Genomic DNA, 26,787 nt, shown 5'->3' on the forward strand with positions numbered 1-26,787 from the left:
CTGTTTTTTGTTTTTTGTTTCTTTTATTGGAGCATGTGTTCTCCTGTTGGATTCACAAGAGTTGTTTGTATTTTCTGGATAGGCGCTCTTTGTTGTATGATACAAAGCTCTTCCATTCTGTGTTCTGCTTTTGCTCTTTTTTTTTTTTTTTTCTAGAGATCTTTCAAAAAAATTAATTACTTTTATGGTTGTTGGTCTTTTGCCTGCATTAATGTCTGTGTGAGGTGTCAGAAGCCCTGGAACTGGAGTCACAGACATCTATGAACTCCATGTGGTTACTGGGAATTGAACCCCTGTTCTCAGGAAGAGCAGCCAGTGCTCCTAAATGCTGAGCTGTATCTCTAGCCCCCAGTGGAGATCTTTAATGGACAGGAACAAGGAATCTTAATATAGTCTAGTTTATTAACCTTTTCCTCTATTGGTTTTGATTTATAGATTGTGTTATGAATAAAGTTATCTGCCTGCTTCAAGCACATGGAGATGTTTTTGTATTTTTTAAGAAGCTTTATTTTGCCTTTTATATTTCTAGTTGTAAATCATTGGGATTGATTAAATTTGTTTTGCATTTATTTATTTTATGTGTAGGAGTGTTTTATCTGCATGTCTGTGCACCATGTGTGTGCCCAGTGCTGGCAGAGGTCAGAAGAGGGCATCTGATTCTCTGGAACTGGAATTAAGGGTGGTTGTGAGCCACCATGTGGATTCTAGGAACTAAACTCAGGTCCTCTGCAAGAGCAAGTGCTCTTAATCACTGAGCATCTCCCTAGCCACAGAGGTTGACTTTGAGTTTGATATAGGATGGGCTGAACTTTCTTGTTCTTTTCTTTTCCCTTATAGTATATCAATTTGATTTGCTTTTGCTTATTGAAAAGGCCATTATTTTATTAATTCTCTGCAGTGACATCTTTGTTATAAATTAAGAATTCCTATATGTATGAGTTTATTTTTAAATGCTCTTTTTTTTTTTATTGGTTTGAGAATCACTGCTTCAATACTGTCCTGTTTTAATTACTGTAGATTAGAAGTACCCTTGATGATCTAAAGCATAGGTCCCAGATTTTATTATTTTGAAGCTCTTCTTGCATATTTTTGCATTTTAATTCACATTTATTATTAGTTTCCAAAGCCAAGCTACCTGTGGTCTTATTTCTTTATAATGGCCTTGGAACATTTTGATTACAGACTGCAAATACTATTATTAATCCCACTTTATGGATGAGGAAACTGAAGCAAGCACATAGGTAGTAAGTGAGGGAGCTGTAGTACAGCGAATTTCTGGCTCCAGTCAGAGTGAGTCTGAAAGCAGGGATTTATGAGAGATATGTGCATTAGACATTAAAGAACTTTGGAAATCATAAAGAGCTCATGGAAAAATATTTACATGGTATTGTGTAGTAAAAGGTGTTGTTTATTGTAGGTTAAAAACTATACTTCCTTTAACCCTGACTGCATCTGAATTACATGGGCTTGTATAAGTGACTCCTGGGCTGCATTGCATATGACCTTCCGGCTTTGGAGCAGAGCTCGATACAGGAAATAGATCTGGATTTCTTGTAGCTTAATGTGAGGGAGATATTATGTGTCTCTGCTTTATTACAATACAACGAAATAGATAATTTAAAAACCATTTAATTGAGAATGGATAATTTCCATTGCTAACTCCTGTAGAGCACTTTTTCTTTTAAAATATCATTTGATTCTTATAATAGGCTTATGAAGTCAGATTGCATTCTGTCCCTTTTTGTAGATGAGGAAACTAACTCCTATTTTCCTTTTTGGTTTTTTTGTTTGTTGAGATAGGGTTTCTCTGTGTAGTCTTGGCTGTTCTGGAACTCACTCTGTAGACCAGGCCTTGAACTCAGAGATTGCCTGCTTGGAGTGTGCCACCACTGCCTGTTAAGAAAACCGATTCTTAATCAAGTTCACCTGAACACATTTCATGTTCATTATAACATTATTGGCGTTAGTCAGGATATTGAAACAACCTGAACTAGACACAGAAAGACAAATGTCATTTACATACGGCATCTATAAAAAGTTGAACTACTGGCAACAGGTTAGAATGGTAGTTGCCAATGATTATCACACATAGAAATCGGGATATTGACCCAGAAGCATAAACTTCTAGTTATACCATGAGTATGTTCTAGAGAGCCAGTGCACACCAGAATGCGGATAGTCAATAAATCTGCCTGTGTTGTTCACTGTTGGGAGCACACAGGTACTTGCTCTCATGAAACACTAAGGAAGCAGATGTGTTAAACACCCAGGGCCCTCTTGCTAATGGAGGGGAAAAAAATACCTGTTTTCCTGAGCTGGAAAGATGGCTCAGCGGTTAAGAGCCCTGGCTGCACTTCCAGATGTCCTGAGTTCAATTCTCAGCAACCACATGGTAGTTCACAACCATCTATACTGGATCTGATGCCTTCTTCTGGTGTGCAGGTGTACATGCAGATAGAGCACTCATAGACGTAAAATAAATAGAATCTTAAAACACAAAAACAAAAACCTGTGTTCCTGCCCAGAAGGCTGGGAGTGGATTTTGTTAAGGAGCCCTCGTCTTTTTTGCTGTCTGCAGAGCAGACCTCACTCACCTTTTGTTGTAAAGGGAAACCTCACCCAAATGATTATTCCATGATTATTCCTCACCCAAATGATTATTTCCGTAGACCATGGCCCGTCCTTGGGGGATGGGGAATGTCTCAAGTACTTTATGGGCTGCTGGCCTCTGTGCTATCAGTCAGAAACAACATTAGATTGTAGCTGTAGAACTCATGCTCATGGTCACATGTATTTCGTAAAAGAGTTTCTGTACAGTCACACCTTAAGCTTTATTGTGTACCTTAAATTGGACTGATTGTTGTCTGGAAACCTTTTCCCAATCTGTGTTGTTTTAAATATGTTGACAATGAACTGCTTGCAGACTCCCTGAAGTCTCATCTAGGTTGATGAAGTCAGTCTGCACTGGGCTTCTATTCTTAAACTCTTCCCTTGGTTCTCTTCGTTGTCTGGATACTTGCAGAGAACCCCCCCCCCCCTTCAGTTCACTTCTTGCAAATGTTCCATAAGTGTCTTCTCTACCTCTATCATGCATGTGTATGAGTGTGCACAGGTATACGCACACAAGCAGCTAACTGTAGTGATGATGTATTAATTCAGTTGTGATAATTTTACAATATGTGTATATACTAATTTATCACATGTAAAGCTTGAATGTACGTTTTGTCTTAAATATGACCAGTGACCAATCATACAGTAATATGGAATTTATTATTAATATGTTATTTTATTGATAATTTACTGATAGGTTAAGAACCAGTTTGGAGAATTGCCTGTCAGCATATGGGTGTTTAACATTAACATTATTATACTGTTGTGTGACACAGATCTCCAGAAGCTTTTTATTTTCCAAAATTCGAACTGTATACCTGTTAAGCAACAGTCATTACTTTCCCCAAAGTTCCCAGCATGTACCATTCTCTTTGTCTATGAAGTCTACAGTTTCGTTAGATACCTTGTGTAAGTTGAATTGTATATACATACAGTATCTGTCTTGTGTCTCTGTGTGACTGACTTACTTTACTTGCTGTAATTTTTTCACAGTGTGTGCATGTTGTAATAGGACAGACCAGACTTTTCTTCTTTTTTAAAGGCAGATAGTATTTTACTTACTGTATGTGCATGCCACATTCATTTGTCCATTCATCCACTGATGTGCATTTTGTCACGCTGCCTTCTGCTGCTCTGAATAGTCTGACTGAACATGGGGAATGCATAGATCTCTTTGAGATTGTGGTCAGCTCCTTTGGCTATCTAAAGTAGGATTGATGTTCTCCTTCTAGCACTTTAAAGTGAATGACTCATAGCTATGGCAGTGTTACGTCACATTTGAGAAGGAAAAGGGTTTTTCTTGACTAAGCATTTATGAGCATCATGCTGGCTGCTCTGTGGAGAGACCAAGTGTGTGGGCATGATGGCCTCTTCAGAAGGTCTCATCGCCAGTGATAGTACTGCTATGGGAATAAGGTTGCCATAAGAATACCATTCTAGGGGGCTGGAGAGATGATTCAGAGGTTAAGAGCACTGGCTGCTCTTCCAGAGGTCCTGTGTTCAATTCCCAGCAACCACATGGTGGCTCACAACCATCTATTGTGAGATCTGGTGCCCTCTTCTGGCATGCAGTATAGAACACTATATAAACAATAAATAAATAGATCTTAAAAAGAAGAATACCATTTTACATAGGACATAATACACAAGAAAAATGTGATTCTGCCCTGTTCAAAACTGTGGTGTTAGTGCCCAGACAGTTCTAGGTTAGTAACTAAAAATAATGACTCGATTGGTGCTAGTTTGTATATAAGGGATCAGTCTAAATGAAAGAAAGGACATCTTGGTTGTGTTGGAAGAATTGGCATTATGGCAGGATGGGAATTGTGAATGCTAAAATACTAGTGTCCTCTGGGTTAAATATTTGTTGCTTAGGAAGTTTGAAACTGTTTTAATTCTGATGTAATACATAAAAACAACTTGAATAAAAAGGCAGTTATTTTGCACTTCAAGTATTTTCCAGAGATGAAAAAAAGTGGATAGTTGATGAAACAAAGCTAATATTGCAATAATTATTACTCTTTTTCACAAGCTTTCCAAGAATTTGCAAGATTAATTATATATGCTAATAATATAGTTACATAGAAATGCATTTATTATTTTTATTTTCAAATGATATTTGAATTCCTTTTCTATTTTGTGTACAAATTTCATATTTGAAATGTATTAGTTTTAGTATTTAGTTGCATTTAATCAGTCTAGAGACTGACCTTTTAAAATCTTTGATTATACTTGAAACTTTTGAATATAAAGTGGAATGTGTGGGAGTGGGGAAGTAGCAAGTAGAAGTTATCAGAAGTATGCAAAGAAGAATCTCACAGATTTAGAAGAACATTTGAACAACCAAGCTGCTAGGGAAGCCAGTAACAATTGGTCCAGCAGTTGGGTAGGAAAAATTGAGTAGTTTTGTTAGAAGAATATAGTTTTCAATTGGTCAGTTTCCAGTTGCATTTACTCAAGGTGCATAATCCTTGGAGAGTCTAATTGGTCTGTGTAGGGCATCATTATGGATATAATTTCAGCAGCATGTGGAACAAGACACAGGTAGTCCCTAAAGGAAAAACAGTCTTAATCAAAGCTTTTTAAATACAGCATTTTATTATTGTAAAGTAAAAGCACTTAACAGAAGATGCTTCTTATCATTAAGGAAACATTCAGTATTTTGTTTAAATAAATATTTCAAGGTATATTTAATTCTTTTTATGGTATTCTTCATTCCACTAGTTCAGTAACCCATTTTGTTAAATTCTCTTTGTTTTTTCCATTGCAGGCAGCTATCAATGGTGTAATACCCCAGGAAAATGGCATTCTACAAAGGTATGTTATAAAACGTATAATGGTTTCATAGCAGTTTATTAGAATGAAGAAGAAAATGTTACCAATGTTGGGGGTTTACTTTTTTTAAAACCTACTATTTTTATTTTATGTGTATGTTTGCATATATGTAATCTCAGCATTTGTGAGCAGTGCCTGCAGAGAGGCCAGAAGATAGCATTGGGTACCCTGGAAATGGAGGTGAACTTTCAGGTGGTTGTGAGTTGTCACGTGGGTGTTGGTACTAAATCTAAGACCTCTGAAAGAGCAGCCATTTCCATATTGCTGGCTCTGGGTTTACTTTTTAGTGGAGCTGTAGACTTTTGGTCTATAAGTTCATTAATATAAGCATTGTTCTTTTTATGATTTGTTAATTAGTTCTCTAAAGTAGTTAATTTTCTAAAGTTTCCAACACCCACCCCTACTTCTTTTTTGGAACAGGGTCTTGTGTATACCATCTTGCCTTGAGATTCCTATGTAACTGCATCTGGCCTTAAATTGTCTTTTCTTCTACTTCTATCTCCCAAGTACTGTTATAACAGGCCTGGGAAGTGTTATTTTAACTACAAAATCTATATATTTTTGCCAGTTGGATAAAATAAACTTGTAAAGTGATTTGGTGATTTTAAATTTTAAAGAAAACTTTCTAAAATCATCCTTTTAGTTACAAGATGGAAGGAACTGAAGGTAAGACATGGCTCAATAGCTGCAGAATAAGGTTGTCACATGACAATTCAGGCTTTATCTCCAAACTCACCACACATAGTCTTTCCCCTTTCCCAGTTGGTTTCTAACCCAGGACAATTTGTAACAATTCCAGGAATTCTTTAATAATAATACATCCCAGAGCATAGAACTATTACTGTATCTGAATATATCCACTGGTAATATATGGGTTTGTTTTATTGGCTTTGTGTCTTTTTTACAGGTAAAATTGGGAGGCGATTTAAAAAGAGAACTATAATGTTTAAAACAGACTTAAAAAGAAGTGGATAGTTTTCTTTTTAAAGTGGGAGAGTTTGGTTCTGGATTAAAATAACTCAGTATACAGTCATAGGGGATAAAAACAGTTTTCTTTCCCAAGCATAGTGTTTTTTTTTTTGTTGTTGTTGTTTTTTTTCCTTTTTCTTTTTTTCTCTCTGTTTTCTCAGTTCAGACTCTTGGCTTGAGTTTTGGTGCTGGGACTTGTAAGTCATGGAAGCGTGAACTGCTAAGTGCAGATGAGGCACACAGAAATAGTGGACTAGGAGTAGTTGCGGAGAGGAAGAAAGTGCTGTTGTAACAGCATAAAAATAATTCAACCTGAATGCAAAATTATGCTATACTTGGTAGGAAACTGTGTATTTAGGACGGAAGCAAAAATCAGTCTGATGCTTAATGATTAATGGGAAGCTATTTTTCAACTTCCCTTTAAAAATTTGTCACATGTTTGAGCCATAATAAATATAGCTGATATCCAAAGTCTGTAGTAGCAACTTTTTTGGTTTTGGTTGGTTGGCAGGGGTGATTTAAAAGCATTCAGTTAACTCTTTTGAAGCTCTTGTCCAGAAAAGCAAACCAAATAATTATAGGAACTTCCTTCATGTTTATTTTAATAAATTTGGTTTAGGAAGTTTTAGAGTACCAGATAGCACTCTAGGTTCAGTTGAATAAATGCTGTTTCCACATTTTGTGCCATTGTTTCCTTTAGGGCTTTTAGTTAGTGGGTTCTGGAGACACATTGGGCTTAGCTTATATTTCATAGCATTTGCTGTGGTAACTGTAGAAATTATTTTTCCCTGGAAATATTTCATCTCTCTTGTTACAAATGATGTTTTTTTGCTTAATTTTTTTAATGATGAAAAAATTTAGTATTCTGTAGTAATTACTATAGTATTTAGGGTCTTAGTTGATCACAGTGGGTTTTTATTAGCTTTCTTTGCTTCTTTCTGAGGAATCATGCCAGTGTAATAAAATAAGTTGTATATAGTAAGTTTCTCAACTAGTCCCTTCCTGTGTTCTTTAGTCTTAAAATCATTGTGGATTTATGTAAGTGAAAATGGCTGTGTGTGTCTGCTGACAGAGGAAAATGAAAGAGGCCCTCTTGTGCTGTTTCATAGGGTTAGCACTGCAAGCAGAACACATGCACGGTGAGTGTGTAGTCACTTAAGAGGGTGATTGCTTTGTGTGTTTGATTTAAATATAGTTGATAGAGAACCAATTCTTAGTTTACACTTCAGAAGAGCGGAATCAACTACTTTAGAAGTATGTATTTCTTTGTGTCTCAGTTTTATTTCTCTTGAGCATAGCGCTGACAACTGGGCTTGCTGTTTTCCTCTGTAACTCCGCATCAGAGTCAGAAGGAGTTCTACAGTCCTTGTAAGAGTTCATTCATCAACTTAATCACACCAGTCGCTTAGTTTTAGTTAAGAAAGCAAAGACTGACTATATTTAAGTTTTAGAAAGTGCAATGATATTATAAAGGAAAGGGGGCAATCTCTAGATTAAAACTGAAGAGGTTTTGCACACATAGGGAAAAAGAGGTCCTCTTTGTTTTTCATTAGAGATTGCGGACTTAGTATTAAGAAAAGGCTCCTTTGGCTTCCATTTTCCTAACAAAACTCATTTTTTGGTTTGTTTGTTTTTGTTTTTCAAGACAGCATTTTTCTGTGTAACCTTGGCTGTTCTGGAACTCACTCTGTAGAGCAGGCTGGCCGCTAACTACTGAGTCCTGAGATAAAGGCGTGCACCACCACCACCTGGCACAAAACTCATCTGCTAAAACTAGGAGTGAAGCAAAAGAGAATTAAAATTTAAGAAAGTTACAAATTGTGTTTGTGGAAAATAGAAATAGCAAGTCAAATAATGATTCACTGAGAGTGGCTGGAAAATATACACTTCATATTTTAAAGAGTGGGAGCATTCATGCATGTGTTGGTGCGTGCGTGCGCTGGTGCATTATGAGGGTGTAGGCCAGAGGATAGCTTGGGGAATTAGCTGTCTTTTTGTACTTTATGTTCTTGGGATGGAACTCAGGTTATAAGGTTTGCTAGGAAGAGCTCTTACCCACTGAGCCATCTCACCAGCCCAAGGCGCTGTTTTTAATGCTCATTTTTGTCTTTTGACTAACATGGCAACAGTCTAATTTTAAGTGATATAATAGTATTAGTTAGAAGAGAAGAGCAATGGTGAGAGGGAAAATAATTTAGCCGTTTACCATTGTTAAAGATGTATTAGAAGAAAGAGAACTTGGCCTTAACACAGGTGTGGGCAGATTGATAGACAAAACAGGCAAGGCAATGGAGCTGACCCTTGGTGACGCCGTGAATGAACTAGAAATAAATTTTCTTTCCTGTCAACACTTTAGTGACTTCGGAGGTGAGACCATGCCAGGACCCACATTTGATCCAGCAAGTCACCCTGCTCCAGCTCCAACTCCAGCTCCCTCCTCTTCAGCTTTTCGACCTGTAATGCCATCCAGGCAGATTGTAGAAAGGCAGCCTCGAATGCTAGACTTCAGAGTTGAGTACAGAGACAGAAATGTTGACGTGGTACTCGAAGACAGCTGTACTGTTGGTAAGGATTACCCTGATAAAGCCTTCATAAGTGAATAACTCATTAGACAGACTCCAAGTTTATGTAAGTCTTTTCCTTTGAGTTTACTATCAAGAAGGGAAAGAGGCACAACATATTGGATACTTTCTCATAAAGGCATTGTGCTCTGATTTCAGTATATATTGTGATTTTTAAGGTAAGTTCAAAAAGAATTTTTGATACACTGTTTGAACTGTCATTGTTATTTTTATGTGCTTTTGCCAGTGTAAGCTGCTCACTCTAAGGCACTTGTCATCCATGACAAGCACTTGACTTTCAGCATATTCATAGCTCTGTATACTGTTTTAGGATTGCTGTAAATAAAACACCTAGGAGCTTCAAAAAATGGTGTAAGTTGAGTTTGTTGTATACCCACTCTGCAACTAAAGCACAGTAATTTTCACACTGTTGTGTCTGTTTTGTGCTGCTACAAAAGAGTTCATAAGCAGGGATAATTTAATGAAGATCATTAAACTTAATTTTCTTATATTTCTGCTGGGACGTCTAAGAGTAAGGCACGTAATCTCAATTTGGTGATAGCGTCTGTCTGCTTCAAGGACAGGACCTGATGCTGTACTCCTGGGAGGGATGAGTACCCTGACATTACATGACACAAAGCAAGAAGGGCAGAAGGGACGGGCTTGCTTTGTTAAGAACTTTAATAATAGTCTTTTCCACAGGAGTGGGGCCCTTGTTGCCTAAATTACCACTTAAAAGCTCTGCTTCTTGTATTTTGTTTTTTTTTTTTTTGGAGAATTTCATACATGAGTACTTTGCTTATGTCATTTTCACCCTTCTCTCTCTCCCCTCCAACTTATCTCATGTTCCCTCTGCTCTCTCTTTAATTCATGACCTCTGTTTCTTTAACTGTTACTGTTACATTTACCTGCTATAATTCATTCAGAATATGTCAGAAGGCAGACATTACCATGTGATATGTATTACTCCTGCACCTCTTCTCAGTCTGGTTATATTCTGGAGCGCAGTTTTTCTCTCACAGTGAAGTGGATGCCAGTCAGGTCTTACGCCATGAACCTTTTCTTTGCTCACCTTTGATATAAATATGGAAGGCATGGTAGTAAATAATATTTAGGACTTGATAGAACTCTTTTTTTTTTTTCTCTCTCTCTTACTGTGTTTGATTTATTAAATTCTACAGGTTCTGTTGCTTCCTGTTCGAATCTCTTCTATTTTCATCTCCTTTGTTACAGTTCAGGAATTGGTTTCTTTCATGTGTAACTAAAATAATTTCTCTGTAATTTACATGTGTTCATTTTCCATCTCATATATCTTTTACACAACGAGATTGGTGTACTTTTTCTAAACGCTGATCCCTTGGTGTACATTTCAGTTACTCCCACCTCTCACATTGTATTTGCTCCACCTTCCTGCTCAGGCTGCAGGGTCTCATGAGGTCTCCTTGTGACTTAGTTCTTAACCTCTGTGGATGTAGTAATTTGATTACTTTGTGTCTAGGGTTTCTCTTCTGAATGTTAACTTCTCTATCTTAGAAGACCAGTTTTATTTTAAAATTCTCTCTCCAGTTGTGGTATTTGTCGTAATCATATCTACTGAGAAAAAGAGTGGCTGAATAAAAAGAGTGTAAGGGTATATGTTTATATAGATTAGCTACCTATATATAATAGGGGACTTCAAAATAGACACATTAAAATTTTTGACCTGCAATATCATTGCTATAAGACGTCTTACTGTTTTCAGGAATTATATAAATGTTAATTTCTGTATAGAAAGAAAGATGCCCAATAAGATAATGCCTTTTTTTTTTTTTTTTTTTTTGTACTGTTACCAGGTAGATGGAACAAGATAATAAAAGTAAGGCTAAATTCAGTCAAGAAAGTTATGCCAGAGTGACACCTAGTGGTAGCTGCATTGGCTGGTTAGTGGTTTTTCTGTCCTGTTTATATTTTCAGTTGTATATTGTGGCCTCAATATTCATCTTTTCTGTACAGGTTCAAATTTTGCTATGCCCATGCCTTACTCCCCTTCTTGGCATGAGCACGCTACATTAGTAACCCCCAGAAAGTGGAAAAGAGCTAATCATCCAGTGTCTTCCCACTGATTTCTTCAGTGAGTAGGATGTAGAGAACAGTCACCCCAGAAACAAATATTTTCATGTCCGAAATATCTATTTCATTACATGTGCTAAGACTCATTTGCTCAGTTCTCATATTTATTATTTCTAAATCTTTTTATAACATACATATGCTCACTAAGCATGCACACACATATAATTACTAAGATGAAGTTAATTAATTAGCTGTTGAAAATAGTGACTTGTCAGACAGCAGTAGACACTGTGTGTTGTGAACTACAGACAACAAGAAGTCCTGGGTTCCGGTAGTGGGGAAAGAAATTGAGAGCCCAGTAGAGGAAAGTGTAAGGTGATAGACCACTCCAGAGAGAGAGCAGGGTGGAAAGGGCAACTGTAAGCATACCAGGGTCAGCTAAATTATTACTGTAGGTGTAAGCCACGGGCACCTGCATTGTAATCATAATCAAATAGCTAGAGGTTACAGGACAATTTAAAACACTGGGAAGTAGGGAAATATATACATCTCATATCGAGGATGTTCTCAAAATACTTAGAAGTTAGCCAACCTGTTTTTATGATCAAATGGGAAATGAAAAAACGTTTCTGACTGAATTTATGATAAAGATGTGTTTGGGAACAATTATCCTTAGATTAAATATTACAAATCTAAAAAGCAAAGCGCAAAATAATTGAACTATGTAACTATGTGACTGAATTGTAACTAAAGAAAGTTTAAGTATATTTATAGGAATGCAAAGAGATCAAGCATCCAAAAAGACAAAGTTTGCCATTAGGTTACCAGTCTACAAAATGCAAAGAAATGGTTCATAATGAGCAGTGGAATTGGCCGATCCAAAGCAACTTTAATATCCGAGGGAAAGATTGTGTACCTGAGTTCACAAGTGCACTATACATACAAATCTGATGATGAAGCAAAAGATATCTCATTAGAAAACAGGACTTTTTTATTTTACAAAGTTATATATGTTCATCAAAGGTGGGTATAGTATAGTAATATTCATAACTACTTCCTCTTGATAGCCCAATCAAGAAGCAATCCCACATATGTGTGTGTGTAGACAGACATGTCTGTATACAATTTATATGCATAAATTGAGCAGTAGACAAGAAATTTAATGTCCATACACAGTGTTTCTGCTTTTTGGAAAATAATTTATTTTGTGTAAAAGAAGTCAACAAAAAGAGAGCATTCTGAAATTATATTCCTCTAAAAGTCAGAAATTCAGATTACTCTAGTTGTAGGAATCCATTTCAGCCTCCCAGAAGAGGAAGCGCTGTGCATGAGGAGCTACCAATGAAACCTTCTGAAATGGACGCTGTATTTACGACCTTGATTGTGGTGGCTTCATTATTGGATAAATTTGTTAAAATTTATCAGATGTTTGTAATATTTGCTGTATATCAGCCTTTGCTTTACAAAACTGTTAAGACATTAAGAAGTACAGAATTAAAATGCTATGTATAAGAGTAGAAGTTAATAAAATAGAAAATCCATAAGTAATAAAGACAAGGAGCAAAACTTAAAGTTGTTTTTTGAAAGTTAATAAAAGACAATAATCTTCTTGATAGTATGAATGATAGTGAAAATGTAGATTATTAATGTTGGGAATGAAAGAGATACTTGAAGATGTAACACTGACTATAAATCAATTGACTATATGTAAGTCAACACTGACCATATACACAAGATTTGTATGTAAGTGTTTTTGTATGTGTTCATACGTGTAAGTAATTAATGTGGCTATCTAATCTATAAACTGAATGAAAGTCCCTATCTTCCAATCAAGAAAACCTAAAGTGCAGATGGCTTCATGAGTGAATAACATTTAAGAAGAATACTACTAATCCTTCAAAAATAGAGAAAGAGAAAACATTTTTTGTAATCTATTTTATGAGCCCAATATTGCCTTGATAGTAAGGACAGAGATATTATTAGACAAGAAAATACTTCTGAAAACAGAGTAAAAGGAGGAAAGTGACGTGATGAACTTGCCTCTGCCTTCTAAATGTATGCTTCAGCATGTTTGCTCTCACCATATACACACTAAAAAAGTTTCAAAAGTTATGATTTAAATTGTTTTATTGTAAGTTTAAAAAATGACAGGAAAAGACACAAGGAAAATATTCAGTTAAAGGAATGAAATCCTGTCATTTGGGGCTAAATGAATGCAAATACAGGACATTATATTAAGTAAAATGCAGAAAGATAAAGATAACACATTCTCCACATGGACTCTAACAAGCTGATCTCGTGGGAAAAGAGAAAGTAGGGAGAATTCTAATAATTATCAGAGACTAAGAAAAGCAGGGGAGAAGAGAAGTTGTTAACTGGCTTTATTTCCTGTTGTGCTGTGCATGTGCAACAAAGGTATTCAGGGTTATTTTTGGTTTTATCCAGGCTGTCTGCAGAGGATAATAGGGACTCTAAGACTTTTTTCTACTAAGAACTTGTTTTAAGCCTGCATGTTTTCAAGGGTGTAAGAAAAGTGTCTGTTGGAGATAATTTAAAGAGGAAAGCACTGGGTGGACTTGCAGCTGCAGATGCCCAGGCAAGTACAGCTGGGTGAATAGCCCTTTATCTATGAAAGGAAAGTGACAAATATGACTTACCTTTCTACTGTCTCTACAAACAGAGTATTTGTCAGTAGTGACATTTTTGGATTTGTGCTTCTACAAATGCAAAGTTGAACCAGAGGTGTTTTTTGTTTTTGTTTTTTGTTTTGATTGCTACTCATTACCTTGAATGCACAAAATAACTTAATTTTTTTAAATAGTATTTTATTATGTGTGTGTTTATGGGGCGGCGGTGGTGGTGGTGTGTGTGTGTATGTTGTGAATGTGCAACGGAATGGGTTTAAAGGGCAGATGACAACTTTTGAGAAGCATTTATCTTCACTTGCCACGTTGATAACAGGCATCAAATTTGCAGTTTTGACAGCAAATACCATTCATTACCCACAGAGCCTTCTTTACTGGCCTAGTCTTTTCTTACAGAAAGTGAAAAGCCCTGGGGGCCATGAATGATTCCGTTGTGTTGCTTATTTTAAGCAGTTGTTTCTGCAAGAACTTGTGTAATATAAAAATTTTTTCTCTCATTTTCTTTTCTCATCATGGGTTTCTTTTCCTAGTTTTAGCATTCAATCTTATTATTTAATTTAAAACAATGGGCTTACGTGATATTTTCAAATTATTAACTAGCAGCAACTCATCAGAGGCAGATAGATAAAAGATGCATTTGTGTGTTCTGAACAGTCAACTTGAAGCAGTGCAGAGGGCCTGAAACCTGCCCACCCATTTGTCAGTCGACTTGATTCTTACAGAAGAATTTATGACTCAATGGGAACATTGTTCTTTCTTGGTGTATCTCATCAGTATTTTGTCCTTTAATTTTATTTTATTTTAGTCTTCCTATCTTTTATCTTCAATGAACGATGTTCTTGCCTATTTTGTTTTGGCTTACTATTGCAGTCCAGCTGTGCTTTGCACTGGTTTCAGTTACACTTTTTGCTGGATTTAAGTTTTGTCTACCTGATAAAGCCTTTGCTGTTTGATTCTGTAGTGTCCTCTTCTCCCTCTTCTGGAACTCTGATGTTCCCACACAGTTTAAATTGTCTTTAGATCATATATATTGGCTTTAGCTTTTGAGCTAGGCAGAGTTATCCTCTTTTTGAAATTTAACATATAATTTTTTATAATTTATTTACTTTATATCCTGATTGTAGCCCCCTCCCTTCTCTCCTCCAGGTCCCACCCTCCCTTCTTCTTCCCCTGTATTCTCCTTCCCTATTTCTTAGAAAGGAGGACCCCAGCCTATCACGTCTCATTAGGACTACTTGCATCCTCTTCCTCTGTGGCCTGGCAATGCCTCCTTCCCCCCCACCAAAGGGAAGTGATCAAAGAGCTAGCAACAGAGTCTATGTCAGAGACAGCTTGTGTTCCCCTAACTAGGGTACCCACATGAAGACTGAGCTGCCTCACATTGGCTACATCTGAGCAGGGGGTCTAGGTCCTTTTCATGCATGGTCCTTAGTTGGTGCATCTGTCTCTATAGGCCCCCATGGGCCCAGATTTGTTGGCTCTGTTGGTCTTCTTATGGAGCTCCTGTCTTTTCTGTGTCTTTCTATTTCCCTACTCCTACAACTCCTCCCTATTTTCGTACGACTCCCAAAGTTTCCTACACTCTGCCCAAAGTTCGGCTGTGAGTCTTAGCATCTGCTTTGATGCCCTATTGGGTGGAATCTTTTGGAGGACATTTATGGTAGGCTCCTATCCTGTTCCCTCTCTTCAACCAATTCCAGTGTCTATCCTATTTGCTCTTCTGAATGAGAATTAAGCATCCTCCCGAGAAATTAGTCAGTTTCTGTAGGTCTGTGGATTTTAGTATGGCTGTCCGGTATTATTTGGCTAATATCCACTTATAAATTGAGTATATTCCATGTGTGTCTTTCTGGTTCTGGGTTACCTCACTCAGGATGATCTTTTTTAGTTCCATCCATTTGCCTGCAAATTTCATGATTTCCTTGTTTTTAATTGTTGAGTAGTATTCCACTGTGTAAATGTACCACAATTTCTGTATTCATTCCTCAGTGAGGGACCTCTAGGTTGTTTCCAGATTCTGGCTATTATGAATAAAGCTGCTATGAACATGGTTGAGCAAATTTTGTATGCTTGAGCATCTTTCAGGTACACGCCTAAGAGCAGTATTGCTGGGTCTTGAGGTTGAGCTGTTCCCAATTTTTTGAGAAAGCACCAGATTGATTTCCAAAGTGGTTGTACAAGTTTGCACTCCCACCATCAATGGAAGAGTGTTCCCCTTTCTCCAATTCCTCGCCAGCATGTCCTGTCACTTGAGTTTTTGATCTTAGTCATTCTGATGGGTGTAAGATGGAATTTCAGAGTTGTTTTGATTTGCATTTCCCTGATGACTAAGGACATTAAACATTTCTTTAAGTGTTTCTCCACTATTTGAGATTCCTCTGTTGAGAATTCTCTGTTTAATTCTGTACCTCATCACTGATAGTTAATCTCTCTCAACACCAATGGATTCAACTCTCCAATAAAAAGACAAAGACTAACAGAATGGACGTGTAAACAGGACCCAACATTCTGCCGCATACAAAAAATACACCTCAGCCACAAAGACATTATCTGAGAGTAAAGGTCTAGAAGAAGGGTTTCCAAGCAGATGAACTCCAAAAGCAAGCTGGAGTAGCCATTCTAATATCTACTAAAATACACTTTCAACCAAAACTAATCAAAAGACATGGAGAGGGACATGTTATTCTCATCAAAGGAAAAATCTACCAAGAAGACATCTCAATTCTGAACATCTGTGCCTCAAATACAAAGGCACCCACATTTGTAAAAGAAACATTAATAAAGCTTAAAGCACACATAGATCCTCACATGATAATAGCGGGAGACTTAGTGCCCCATTCTCACCAAAAACCAGGTCAACAAAACAGACACTAAACAGAGATAATGAAACTAACCACTGTCATGGATCAAATAGACCTAACAGACATCCACAGAACCTTTCACCCAAACAAAAAAAGAGTACTCCTTTTTCTCAGCACCTCATGGAACTTTCTCCAAAATTGACCATATAGTAGGTCACAAAGCAAGCCCCAACAGATACAGGAAGATTGAAATAATACCTTGTATCTTATCAGACCATGATGGACTAATGCTGGACCTCAACAACAATAGCAAAAAGCCTACACACGCATGGAAATTGAACAACTCTCTACTCAGTGACAGCTGGGTCAGGGAAGAAATAAAGAAATTATCCTCTATTTTATAGACGCTGAACTAACAACAAGCAAGTATTTTCCCCAAGCACACTGTCAATTCTAATTTTCATTGCAAAATGCATTTTCCTTATAGTGAGGTACCTTACGTTTTGTACCACTAATGTTATATGCTGAGAACATGGTAGGCATTTGTGAGAAGCCGATCTGGTTGGGTGTATGGCACTTGACAATTAGGATGTCCACATGAGGTTTGCCTTTTGAGTATGCTGTTTATTCCTTGAAACGTTCCTTACAATACCTTGGGATTACAAAGATTAAGGTAGTCTCATGTAGACAGACATCTCTCTCACCAAGGGGAATGGGATGGACAGGAAATTCTGCAGGCTTCCATTGGGAATCCTCTCTGGGTGAAGGTGCTTCAGGAAGGAGTTTGAGAGCTTGAGCCCAGTGTTGGCTGTGAGCTCCTTTACCTGTGGCAAGCCCAGAAAATGACACTGTTGGAAATTGCAGAAGGTCCGTGGCCAGCAGCTAGTGCTGAAATGCAGTGTTCTGGGTAACTTGAAGGTAGCCCTGAACCAGAGCCACACAGTGGCCAACCTCAAAGTCCCCTTGCTGGTGGAAATAGGCACAGAGGCTTGAGTTGTTGTGCCAGGAGCATAGCCATGCAATCTTGGGTGCCACCTCCAAAGTTCTAGGTTTTTATTATTCAGGCTTCTAGGATTCACAGAACATACCTTCCGCATGGCTTATATCAGAACTGCTCTGTGGTTGGCTTTTATCTTGCAGGCATTACATTATTCCAAGTCAGACAATAGGCTTCACTTCTGTTTCTAACAGTATTGCTTGTTAGTTTGTTTTCTGTTCAAATTATTTAACTACTGATACTTTACTTCTTTTTAGAAAGCCATGCATTGATCAAAGTGAAGTACATAATTAGCTATTTAATAAATTGTGAAATATTTTTGTCATTATCTTTATAGCCCAAGTTCTTCATTAGAACAGCATATTGTTTTGTCAAGAAGATTTTAAATTTGGAGTGCTGAATTTTAAAGCAATTATTCAGCAGTCAAATGTCATTGACTGTGTATTGTATACTAGATATTAACGTCGATATAGTCAATTATTGACTGTGTTGCCTTGTCAGTTATATTTTATCTCTTCTTATTTGTGCAGGAGAGATTAAACAGATTCTAGAAAATGAACTTCAGATACCTGTGCCTAAAATGCTGTTGAAAGGCTGGAAGACTGGAGATGTGGAAGACAGTGTGAGTTTCTTAACTGACTTGTAAAAAAAATTGTGAATAACTAAGTGATGCCAAAAGTTGTTTTTAGCTTTGTGTGCTTGCTTGCTTGATTTATGAGACAGGGTGTCATGTAGCACAGGCTGATCGTAAACTCTATGTAGCTGAGGATGGCCTTGAACTTCTGATCCTTTTATTTTTGTCCCCACCCCCAATCCAGTACTGGGATTTTAGTCAAGCATCACCACATTCATCCTGAAAAATTAATTTTACATAATTTATGTATGTCAGAAGTAAATTTGGTAGTAGTAATTTAGTTTAATTTCCAAATAATGTTTTTCAAGTTAAATAATTTTAAATAAGGCAGTAATAGTTTTAAATGAGTTCAGCTATGCAAATAAAAACTCCGTGTGGCATGTTTTTCCTATTTCTAAGTAATTTTTTTTTTAGAAGGTTGGTACCTTTTTTGAGAGCATTTACCTTTTTCTCAAACCTCCTAGGGTATCAGTGAGTGCCCTGGAATAATAATTTACTGACCAATTACTTACTGGCCTGAAAGAAGTCACACACACTGAGTACATTTATGCCAAGTATTGCATATGGAACAGAGATAATAGGAAACTTTTAAAACTTGGAAAATGTAAATGGTAAGAATGTTTCTTCATTTCCTTGGTTAGCGGCAGGTGCATGGAATGAATTATTATCTTGAGAGTTTACGGAAGGTACCATGGTTTCTAGTAGCAGTGGCTGTTGTTATTGAGCCCTTAAGCCCAGCCTCATGGTTAAAATATTTCACTTGTGCTCTTAAGAGAGAGCAGAAATGGAAAGAAAGAAATGAGTTAGCGCTAAAGTTTTGTATGTTTATGGTACAAATAATTACGAGTCTTCATATTATTACTGAGTCTGTATTTCTATGCCAGGCATAAATAAGATATTTTGGTTCATTATTTCATGAATGGTTTGTGGTAAGTTGTGCCCGTAAATCATATATATGCTTATAAATCATATATATTATATATATATATTAATTGTCAAGTTCCTGTACTGAGTTCATCTTAGTTTCATTGAGACACAAGTCCAGACTCCAGGTAAGGACTTGAAGGTTTGGATACAGTTGAGGATGTGCTCTATTAGTCATTAGGCCTCTTTGTACAGTCAGGTAATAAATACTTAGGCTCTATCCAGCCTCTGTTATAGCTGTTTTACTCTGTTCCCAAAGAGTGAGAACACCCCTGACATAATATGAAAAGGAAGCATCACAGTTTTTAAGTGTAACTTTTCTTATGGACATAGACTTAATGTTATAAAATTTCATGTCATGAAATGTTCTTTTGATCCCTCTCCAATGATATAAAAATGTAAAAGCTATTTTAACTCACACACCATACAAAAGCAGCTTGTTTTTCCCTGTGTCCTTAGTTATTTTGCTTCTTGATGCTATGTAGTCCTCAGGTTGAAATTCAGGGCCGCCACATGCTAAGCTTTTTCTTAACTGATCTTCAGTCCTACCCCTTATCTATTTTAGTATCCGTGGTTTAAAAAGGTACGAATGAGTAATTCAACAATCTTGATAAAAATAAATAGCAAGAACAAAATCAGTTTCTTTTTATTCAAGAAACCTGCACTAATCAAGTGATATTGCATCCATTTGTAGTTTGCTAAGAGGAAGGTGGTCATTTTGAAGTGTTCTTAAAGTATTATCCTAATATTTGAACAGGCTTTTGGCTACATGCAATACTTCCAGTTACTTATTTATATACTATTTCATGTGCAATTTCTATTATTTATATGTCATTATTTTTGATTGCTTCCAAATTTATATTTCCATACCATACCTCAATTATTTCACATGTTTAAGTTGACAATTAACACTTGAATTTTTATTCTTTTTTCTTTCCCTTTCTCTTCCTCCTTTCCCCCTTTTCCTTTGCTCTCCCTTTTTCTTGGCTATCTGAGACAAGATAGCCTAGTCTGCTCTCAAACTCATTAAGTACTTAAAGCTGTCTTTGAACTTTTTATCTTTCTGTCTTCACTTCTGTTCTGTACAGTCTGGAGAATGATCTACAATAGCCATATTTTCAGTTTTGTATGAGTAATAGAGTTTATAGCAAGCCAAAGTAAAAGAACAAGTAACAAACGATAGGTAGGTAGACAACAAGACATCATCAGATTGGGTACTCAAAGCCTCCAAGGGAAATTAATCTGGGGAATCCCCTTAAGTCAGGCAGCTGACATTCCCCATCCATAGTGTCCCTTCCGGTGAGACTTCCAAGTAAAAGGACAAAGAGCAACTGGTAGAGATAACATCATCAAATTGATTGCTTGCAACATCCAGCAAAAGCTGACCGGGGAAGTTGAGCAGTTGTTTGGAGCTAGCTCATCGTTGAGCTCTTTCTCCATGGCTGAGCTCGCCGTAGTAGCGGACTTTGTGCTCTCCTTCTTCACTGCAGGCATTTTTTATGCCCCGGATAAGTAATAGTAACGTCTTTTGGAAGTGTTTTACCTTCTAGCTGTTTTCAAGGGCAAAATCTTTTTACTCTTGGCCTCTTTTGTGTTATCTTCTCTCCCTAACACAGTGTTGGGGGTGTGTTGGTGGGGGGCAGGCTATTCCCAGACCTGGGAAAAGATTTGGAGACATTTCTACTTGCGTTTGAAATGGTGGGGGATAGCCCTGCTTCTCAAGCCAGGCTCTCAGATGTGTTCAAACCAAATGTGGTGGTTTACCACAGAATGGAGGTTTCTGCTACCCAGGTGCTGGGCTTCTGGGTGTGCAGTCACTATAGCCAACTACATTCTTGCAGACTTTCCTGGCATCTCAGACAGACATTCTTTATAGAGAACTCTTCATTCTCTCCTGGGTTGCTTTTCACCAGTTCTCCTCAATAAATGGCAGCCTTGTGTAACCACTAGTAAAGCAAAAACTATTGCCATGGGTCTTTTCCTTTATCTCACAACACCTCACAAAATATCAGAAAGAATACTTTGTAGGTCCTATTTATTATATTTCTAAAATATTTCTTAACCAAGGCTGCTTTTCAGTATTTTATTGCAACCGCCAAATCCAGACTTAGTATCTGTGCCTGTACTAATGTAATGTTACCAGTGTTTTCTTACCTTCATTTCATGGCTACTTCTATCATTCCCTGCTCAGCAGCCTGAGTGAGCTTTTAAAAACATTAATTGAAGTATATTGCCTGTTTGTTGAAATACAGGTTTTAACCTTTCTCAGCTTTACAGTAACTGTTGAACTTTGCTTACCCTCACTGATGCCATGCTCATTTAAAAATCTTATCACTAGGACCAAGCATTTTACCCAATCCCTGAAAGATACTGGTCAAATCTCTGCAATCATTACTGCCTACGAATCTTTATATAAATGGCTCCTTTCTATCTTTTGAGTTTAGCTTTTTTCTACATACACAACACTTTTTCTACAAACACTTCTCATTTGGCTCTGGTCCTATGATTCTCCACCATGATATTATAAGAAGACGGGCCATACCCACTTCCAACACCAGTGTATATAGAATTCTTGGTATATCAGTATCAATAAAGGTTCATGGATGAATAATTGGCCTAAAGAAAGGGTCCATTTTGGGGCTGGAGATGGCTCAGAGGTTAAGAGCACTGGCTGCTCTTCCAGAGGTCCTGAGTTCAATTCCCAACAACTACAAGGTGGCTCACAACCATCTGTAATGAGATCTGGTGCCCTCTTCTGGTGATTAGATGTACATGGAGGCAGAACATTGTATACCTAATAAAATAAATAAATCTTAAATATTTAATGATGCCTTGGTTGGCATTGTATGGCAGTGCTGAGAGTATTTCTCTGCAGTTCATGAAGCAGGAAGAGGTAAAAGGTAAAAATAAAGTCCTGTGTGTATATGTATGCACTGTTTGCATGCTAATATTATTGAGAGAACATATCAGTTTCAAAAAGGTGTTAATATTTGACATAAAATCTCAGCCTTTGGTGTGTCCTGGTAGGTTGTAATCTTGTGTAAGTGATTATATATTGTGGTGTTTGCTTTTCAAACCATGCACCATGAACCATGACTAGCTTGTGAAGTTAATTGAATGGGCAATAGACAACCTAAAGAGGAAGGAGCAGAGAAGTGGAATATAGCAGAAGTGTTATTCTAATGTCAATAATTAGGGTATTTATTTTTGTTTAAGACTGCACTTAGTAAGATGGGCCCTCTCATGGAGCAGTTAAAAGTTCTTCCTGTGGCCTGCTTGGGTAAGATCACCTTTCTCCAGGTGTCTTCCCCCCCCCCCCCCATCTGCAGAATTAAGGAATCCTTAAGTAAGGATTTCTTAAGCACTCTTTGCTTCTTTAACACTTACAGCCCTGCCATTATTATTTGACTCTGCCAGGGTTAACTTTGCTACCCATACCTCTTTAAGCCAATCACTGTAAGGAGCCTGAGATTCCCAAATCACTCCTCTCTGGAATCTTCATGTCACATCCTACACCTGTCTTGTTTTTCCTTCTTTTACAATGCCATAAGCCTTTTTGCTGTGTGCCGTGGAACTAATCCATCATTAGCAAAATTATTTTTATTAAACTCTCTCATGTATATTTTCTTTACTGTCCTTTTCTGAGTGAAGGCTATCTTCTTCAAGAAGTTGCTTCCTTTGTAGTCTTCTTAGTGTTGGTTTTATTTTGGCAGTCTTCATACAATTGGAATAAATATCAAAATATATGTCTTCATTTTTAGCTCTAAATCATTATCTGTTTTTCCTATCAGAGTTTCTTTAGCTCCGAATTTATGTCAAAAGGTTATATCTCCTTTTGATAACTTACTGAAGTTACCTTCCTTATTTTCTTAATTCTTATTAATATAATTTTACATTTTAGCAAGAGTTAGACAATTTTTTAAAAATATTTTTTATTTTTTTCCTTATGTCTATGTACTTGTGGCTATAGATGCCTCCAGAGGCAAAAAGAGGGTGTTGGATCCCAGGAGCTGGAGTTCCAGGTGGTTGTGAGCTGCTTGGCCAAGGTACTGGGAACCAAACTCCAGTTCTTTGTAGGATAGCAGGCGCGCTAGGCCCTGCTCAGCAGTCTCCAGCCATCTTAGCAATTTCAGGTTTTTGTGAATGATTCTTACGTTGGCCACTGAGTTACATGGACCTTTTCCCTACTAAAATCTTTCACTGCAGTTTGCTTCACCCATCTCTTTATGCTTTTATTAACATTGTGTTAACAATGGTAGAAAACTTTCATCTTAATTTCAAGTTCCTTTTGCTTTTTTTTTTTTTTTCTGCCGAACAGTTGTTACCTTTTAACTCATTTCTTTTAATAGTCTAGCTCCAACAGTCCTCCAACTCATGCCTTCAATCCATTATTTCTGCCATCGTTTTAAAGTTAAATATTATATTTATTTGTTTAAACATTGGTACTGGCTATTTTCATCTGACATGCTCTTTCTCTGTATATTTTTGTTTGTTGCCCTGCCACCTTCAAATCTTTGCTTAGTGAGCAAAGTGATTATTCAATTTAAAATTGCAAAGCTCCCCTAACTCATAGTCTTCATCCCCATTCCCTGTCTTATCTTTAGTTAAAAAAACAAAGCAAAACAAAACACAATAAAACAACAACTAGCAACAAAACTATCATACTCCTACTGAAACATAAGTCCCTTCCCTATTGTCCCCCACAATCAGGATGCCTAGGTTATTCTTGCCACTTTTGTGATTAGGGTGGTCCTGGTAGAGAGGAGTAATACAGTAAAGTTCTGTGAGAAATACGCACGCCCTGAGTGCATGATGCAGAAGTGAGTTTCCTGATGTGCATAGCTGTCAGAAAGCATGTTAGCAAGTGCTTACCATCAGACTGGGCGTCTAAAGTGTGTGAGTTTTGTGACAGTGAATACATAAGTGTATATGAGTTCTGCTCAATGGTGAGATCTAACAACAGAAGATGTCTAGAGTAAGGATAGAGGACTGAGCTCTCTCTTACGAGAGTCCATATCCAAGTTGCACAGCCTCCCAGGCTGCAGTGCCTCAGCATTAAGAACTCCTGCTTTGAGGTGCTTTCTATGAGTTTTTACTAGGTCTAAAAATTTTCTGAAAGCCTGCATTACTAATTTTTTTTTGCTATAATATGAATATACTTCAGTGGCGAAATTAATGACTCTTAATTGTGCTCTTATCTGTATACTTTTATGAGCTAAAATTTTTATTGTGCTGTAATGCTTAGATTTATATTAATTTAAAGTGAAAATAGCAGAAACAATATGGTTTGGATTTAGCTGCTCTTCTGTTATATTTAGGAAATTACCAAAAGATCAAAGACCAGACTAAAAGTTGCAACGCATTCAAGAATTATAAAAATTAATAATGTACAAAGTCATCATTTATTTTTGTCTTCTCTCCTTTATTTTATTCCAGACGGTCTTAAAGTCATTACACTTGCCAAAAAACAACAGTCTTTATGTCCTTACACCAGACTTGCCACCACCTTCAGCATCTGGTCATTCTGGGTAAGGTATTTTCTTTTCCTGAAATAAGAAAGTAAAAATTTGATGGACAATTTCTAGAAGCAGTGTACAACTATAACAAGTGAAAATTTTATGTAAGCTTTAACTTGCCAGCAACTGTTAAATGTATCAGTTTTTATACGATTTGGATTAGGTTATTCATTTGATTTGTGGTAGAAGCTTCTTCTAAAGAAAATCTGTGGAAAAATGCCTGTGTATTAAAAATAATCGAGACAGAAAAGAGCTATCGCTCAGGGTTTCCTACTGTATTCAGAGTTCTGAGTTTCTTGCCAGCACTTAAGGGGTGGGGAACCAAAAAGACTGTTCTTTGATTGAAGGTGAAGGATTAGAGGGAGAAAGAATAAATGCAACCCCAGTCTCTCATTGCCAAAGAAGATACAACTTTGAGGAAAATAGAATGAGTTCAACAGAATAAAACTAGAAAATGACACCTACTTAGGTTCTCACAGAATTTTTCTTTGGCTAGAGAGACTTGTCACTTTTAGCCGTGGAGCTCAGTATAGTGTGTAATGATGCAGTACCCAGTGACAAGGTCATTCAGTAGCGTCAGGTGAAGCACGTGGTCTGCATATACTGAGTGTACTAGTAACAAAATAGTGGTTTCCCGAGTCTCCTATTATTTCAGAACTAGTTTTAAGCTGACTTTGGAGTTTCATGGTGTTTGTGTTTAACTGCTGATTTTGTTGTTACCAAAATGTTATGCTGGGCTCATGGAAATGGTCATCTTTATTGGCATGTAGCTGCCCTGTGATTACTAATTAGTGATTTCCTAGGCCTGCAGGGCCTATCATAGTGCTGAAGTGCAGAATGAAAAGTGGTTTTAGTTGCCTTGTTGATTTTTACCAAGTTTCATCTATGCTGGCTCATGGGCAGGAACAATTAGGAAAGTTCAAAGCAAGAAAAGTGATGCGGTATGAGGAGATGTGTGTAGAGACTCACGGCACTGAAAAAGTTGTGTCAGTACATGTTTAATTGAGAACTCAGAAAAAGCTCATTTTTATAGATGCTTATTCATTTGATTAAAAACTTAGAATTTTTCTTTCAGTGACAGTGTATTGTAAGTTATTTACTAAAACATATAAATACATGCTTTTAAATTGTACTGACAAAGCAATCTCTTTAAGAAGATTGCACCTTGGGGCCAAGCCAGTGGCGTAAAGGCGGCCGCCCGGCGCGCTGCGGCTCTCGCGTAGCGCCGGAGCCCCGTGAGCGTGCGTCGCGGGGCGGCCTGCTCTTCCTGGGCCGGAGCTTTGTTCGGAGTCCGGGCCTCACGCCTGCCCGGAAGACCCCTCGCCTCGCCTCGCCTCGCCTCGCCTCCCTGACCCGCCCGGGCCTGGCTCCCCGAGAGCTCCTCGTGGCCTCGCGGCCTGTCCTGGGTCTGGCGTCTGGGAGCTTAGCTGAGGAGAGGGACGTGTGTACCCCTCTAAAGGAGAGCGTTGTTTGTCGGTCCTCCATCTGCAGAAGAATGAGAGAAGGATCAAAGGGGGTTGCTTTGTACCCCAGGCTAGAGGCAGCTTTTCCTCAAAGACTGCTCGGCCTGCTGTCATCCCGCTAGGCTGGCTAGAGAGTGTTTGCAGAGCGCGGGCATTTGGAAGATTTTAAATTGCAAACGCGTTTTTAAGTTTTTTTGTTTTTTTTAAAAGTTAAAAGACGGGCCGCACAGTGTTTTTCATCTTTTTAAAAATTTTACTTAAGGGCTATATAGAAAAATGAAGCATTTCAAAGGTGATAGTTTAAACTATTTATACTCCAGGTGCTATTTTTAAAAGATGGGTTTTATGTCTGTGTTCCACTGTTCGCGACATTTTAGCTTTCCAAAAATGAAGGTATGTAAACAACAGAAATGTCCCATCTCTGTTTTTAGCATGCATATTTTGATACAACGGGTAACCAAACCAAAAACAAAACAAAACCCTGTTTTTAACAGTCATGGTTTGGAATTCCCAAGAGTTGGATTTAAAAAAAAACAAACAAACCAAACTTAACTTGATTTGTTTCGGTGCTGAAAGACCTACTCCTTAAATAGAATTTTCAGCAGAGAATTGTACTCTCCTTAATATTTAAGTCTGATAATAGGATAGTGTGGCTTTGAAGGTTTTTAATGCAATTCCATCATTCTTATATCTTTGCTATAGAATTAATGCTACTAAATAAAATTCACTTAAAAACTGGAAAAAAAAAAAAAAAAAAAAAAAAAAAAAAAAAAAAAAAAAAAT

The 26,787-nt window shown here is 37.3% G+C and overlaps 1 protein-coding gene across 1 annotated transcript in view; it reads left to right on the forward strand.

Moving 5' to 3' along the window:
• Positions 1–26,787, forward strand: part of Faf1 (Fas associated factor 1) — a 284,522-nt gene that overhangs the window by 46,957 nt on the left and 210,778 nt on the right. The window contains exons 3-6 of the mRNA XM_055629006.1: positions 5,381–5,427; positions 8,771–8,979; positions 17,998–18,089; positions 24,462–24,553. Of these exons, the coding sequence (XP_055484981.1) occupies positions 5,381–5,427; positions 8,771–8,979; positions 17,998–18,089; positions 24,462–24,553 (440 nt within the window). The remainder of the gene's footprint in view (positions 1–5,380; positions 5,428–8,770; positions 8,980–17,997; positions 18,090–24,461; positions 24,554–26,787) is intronic.

The sequence above is a fragment of the Psammomys obesus genome, unplaced genomic scaffold (genome assembly GCF_907164565.1).
Source record: "Psammomys obesus unplaced genomic scaffold, mPsaObe1.curated_primary_1811, whole genome shotgun sequence".
In the NCBI taxonomy this organism is placed as follows: Eukaryota; Metazoa; Chordata; class Mammalia; order Rodentia; family Muridae; genus Psammomys; species Psammomys obesus.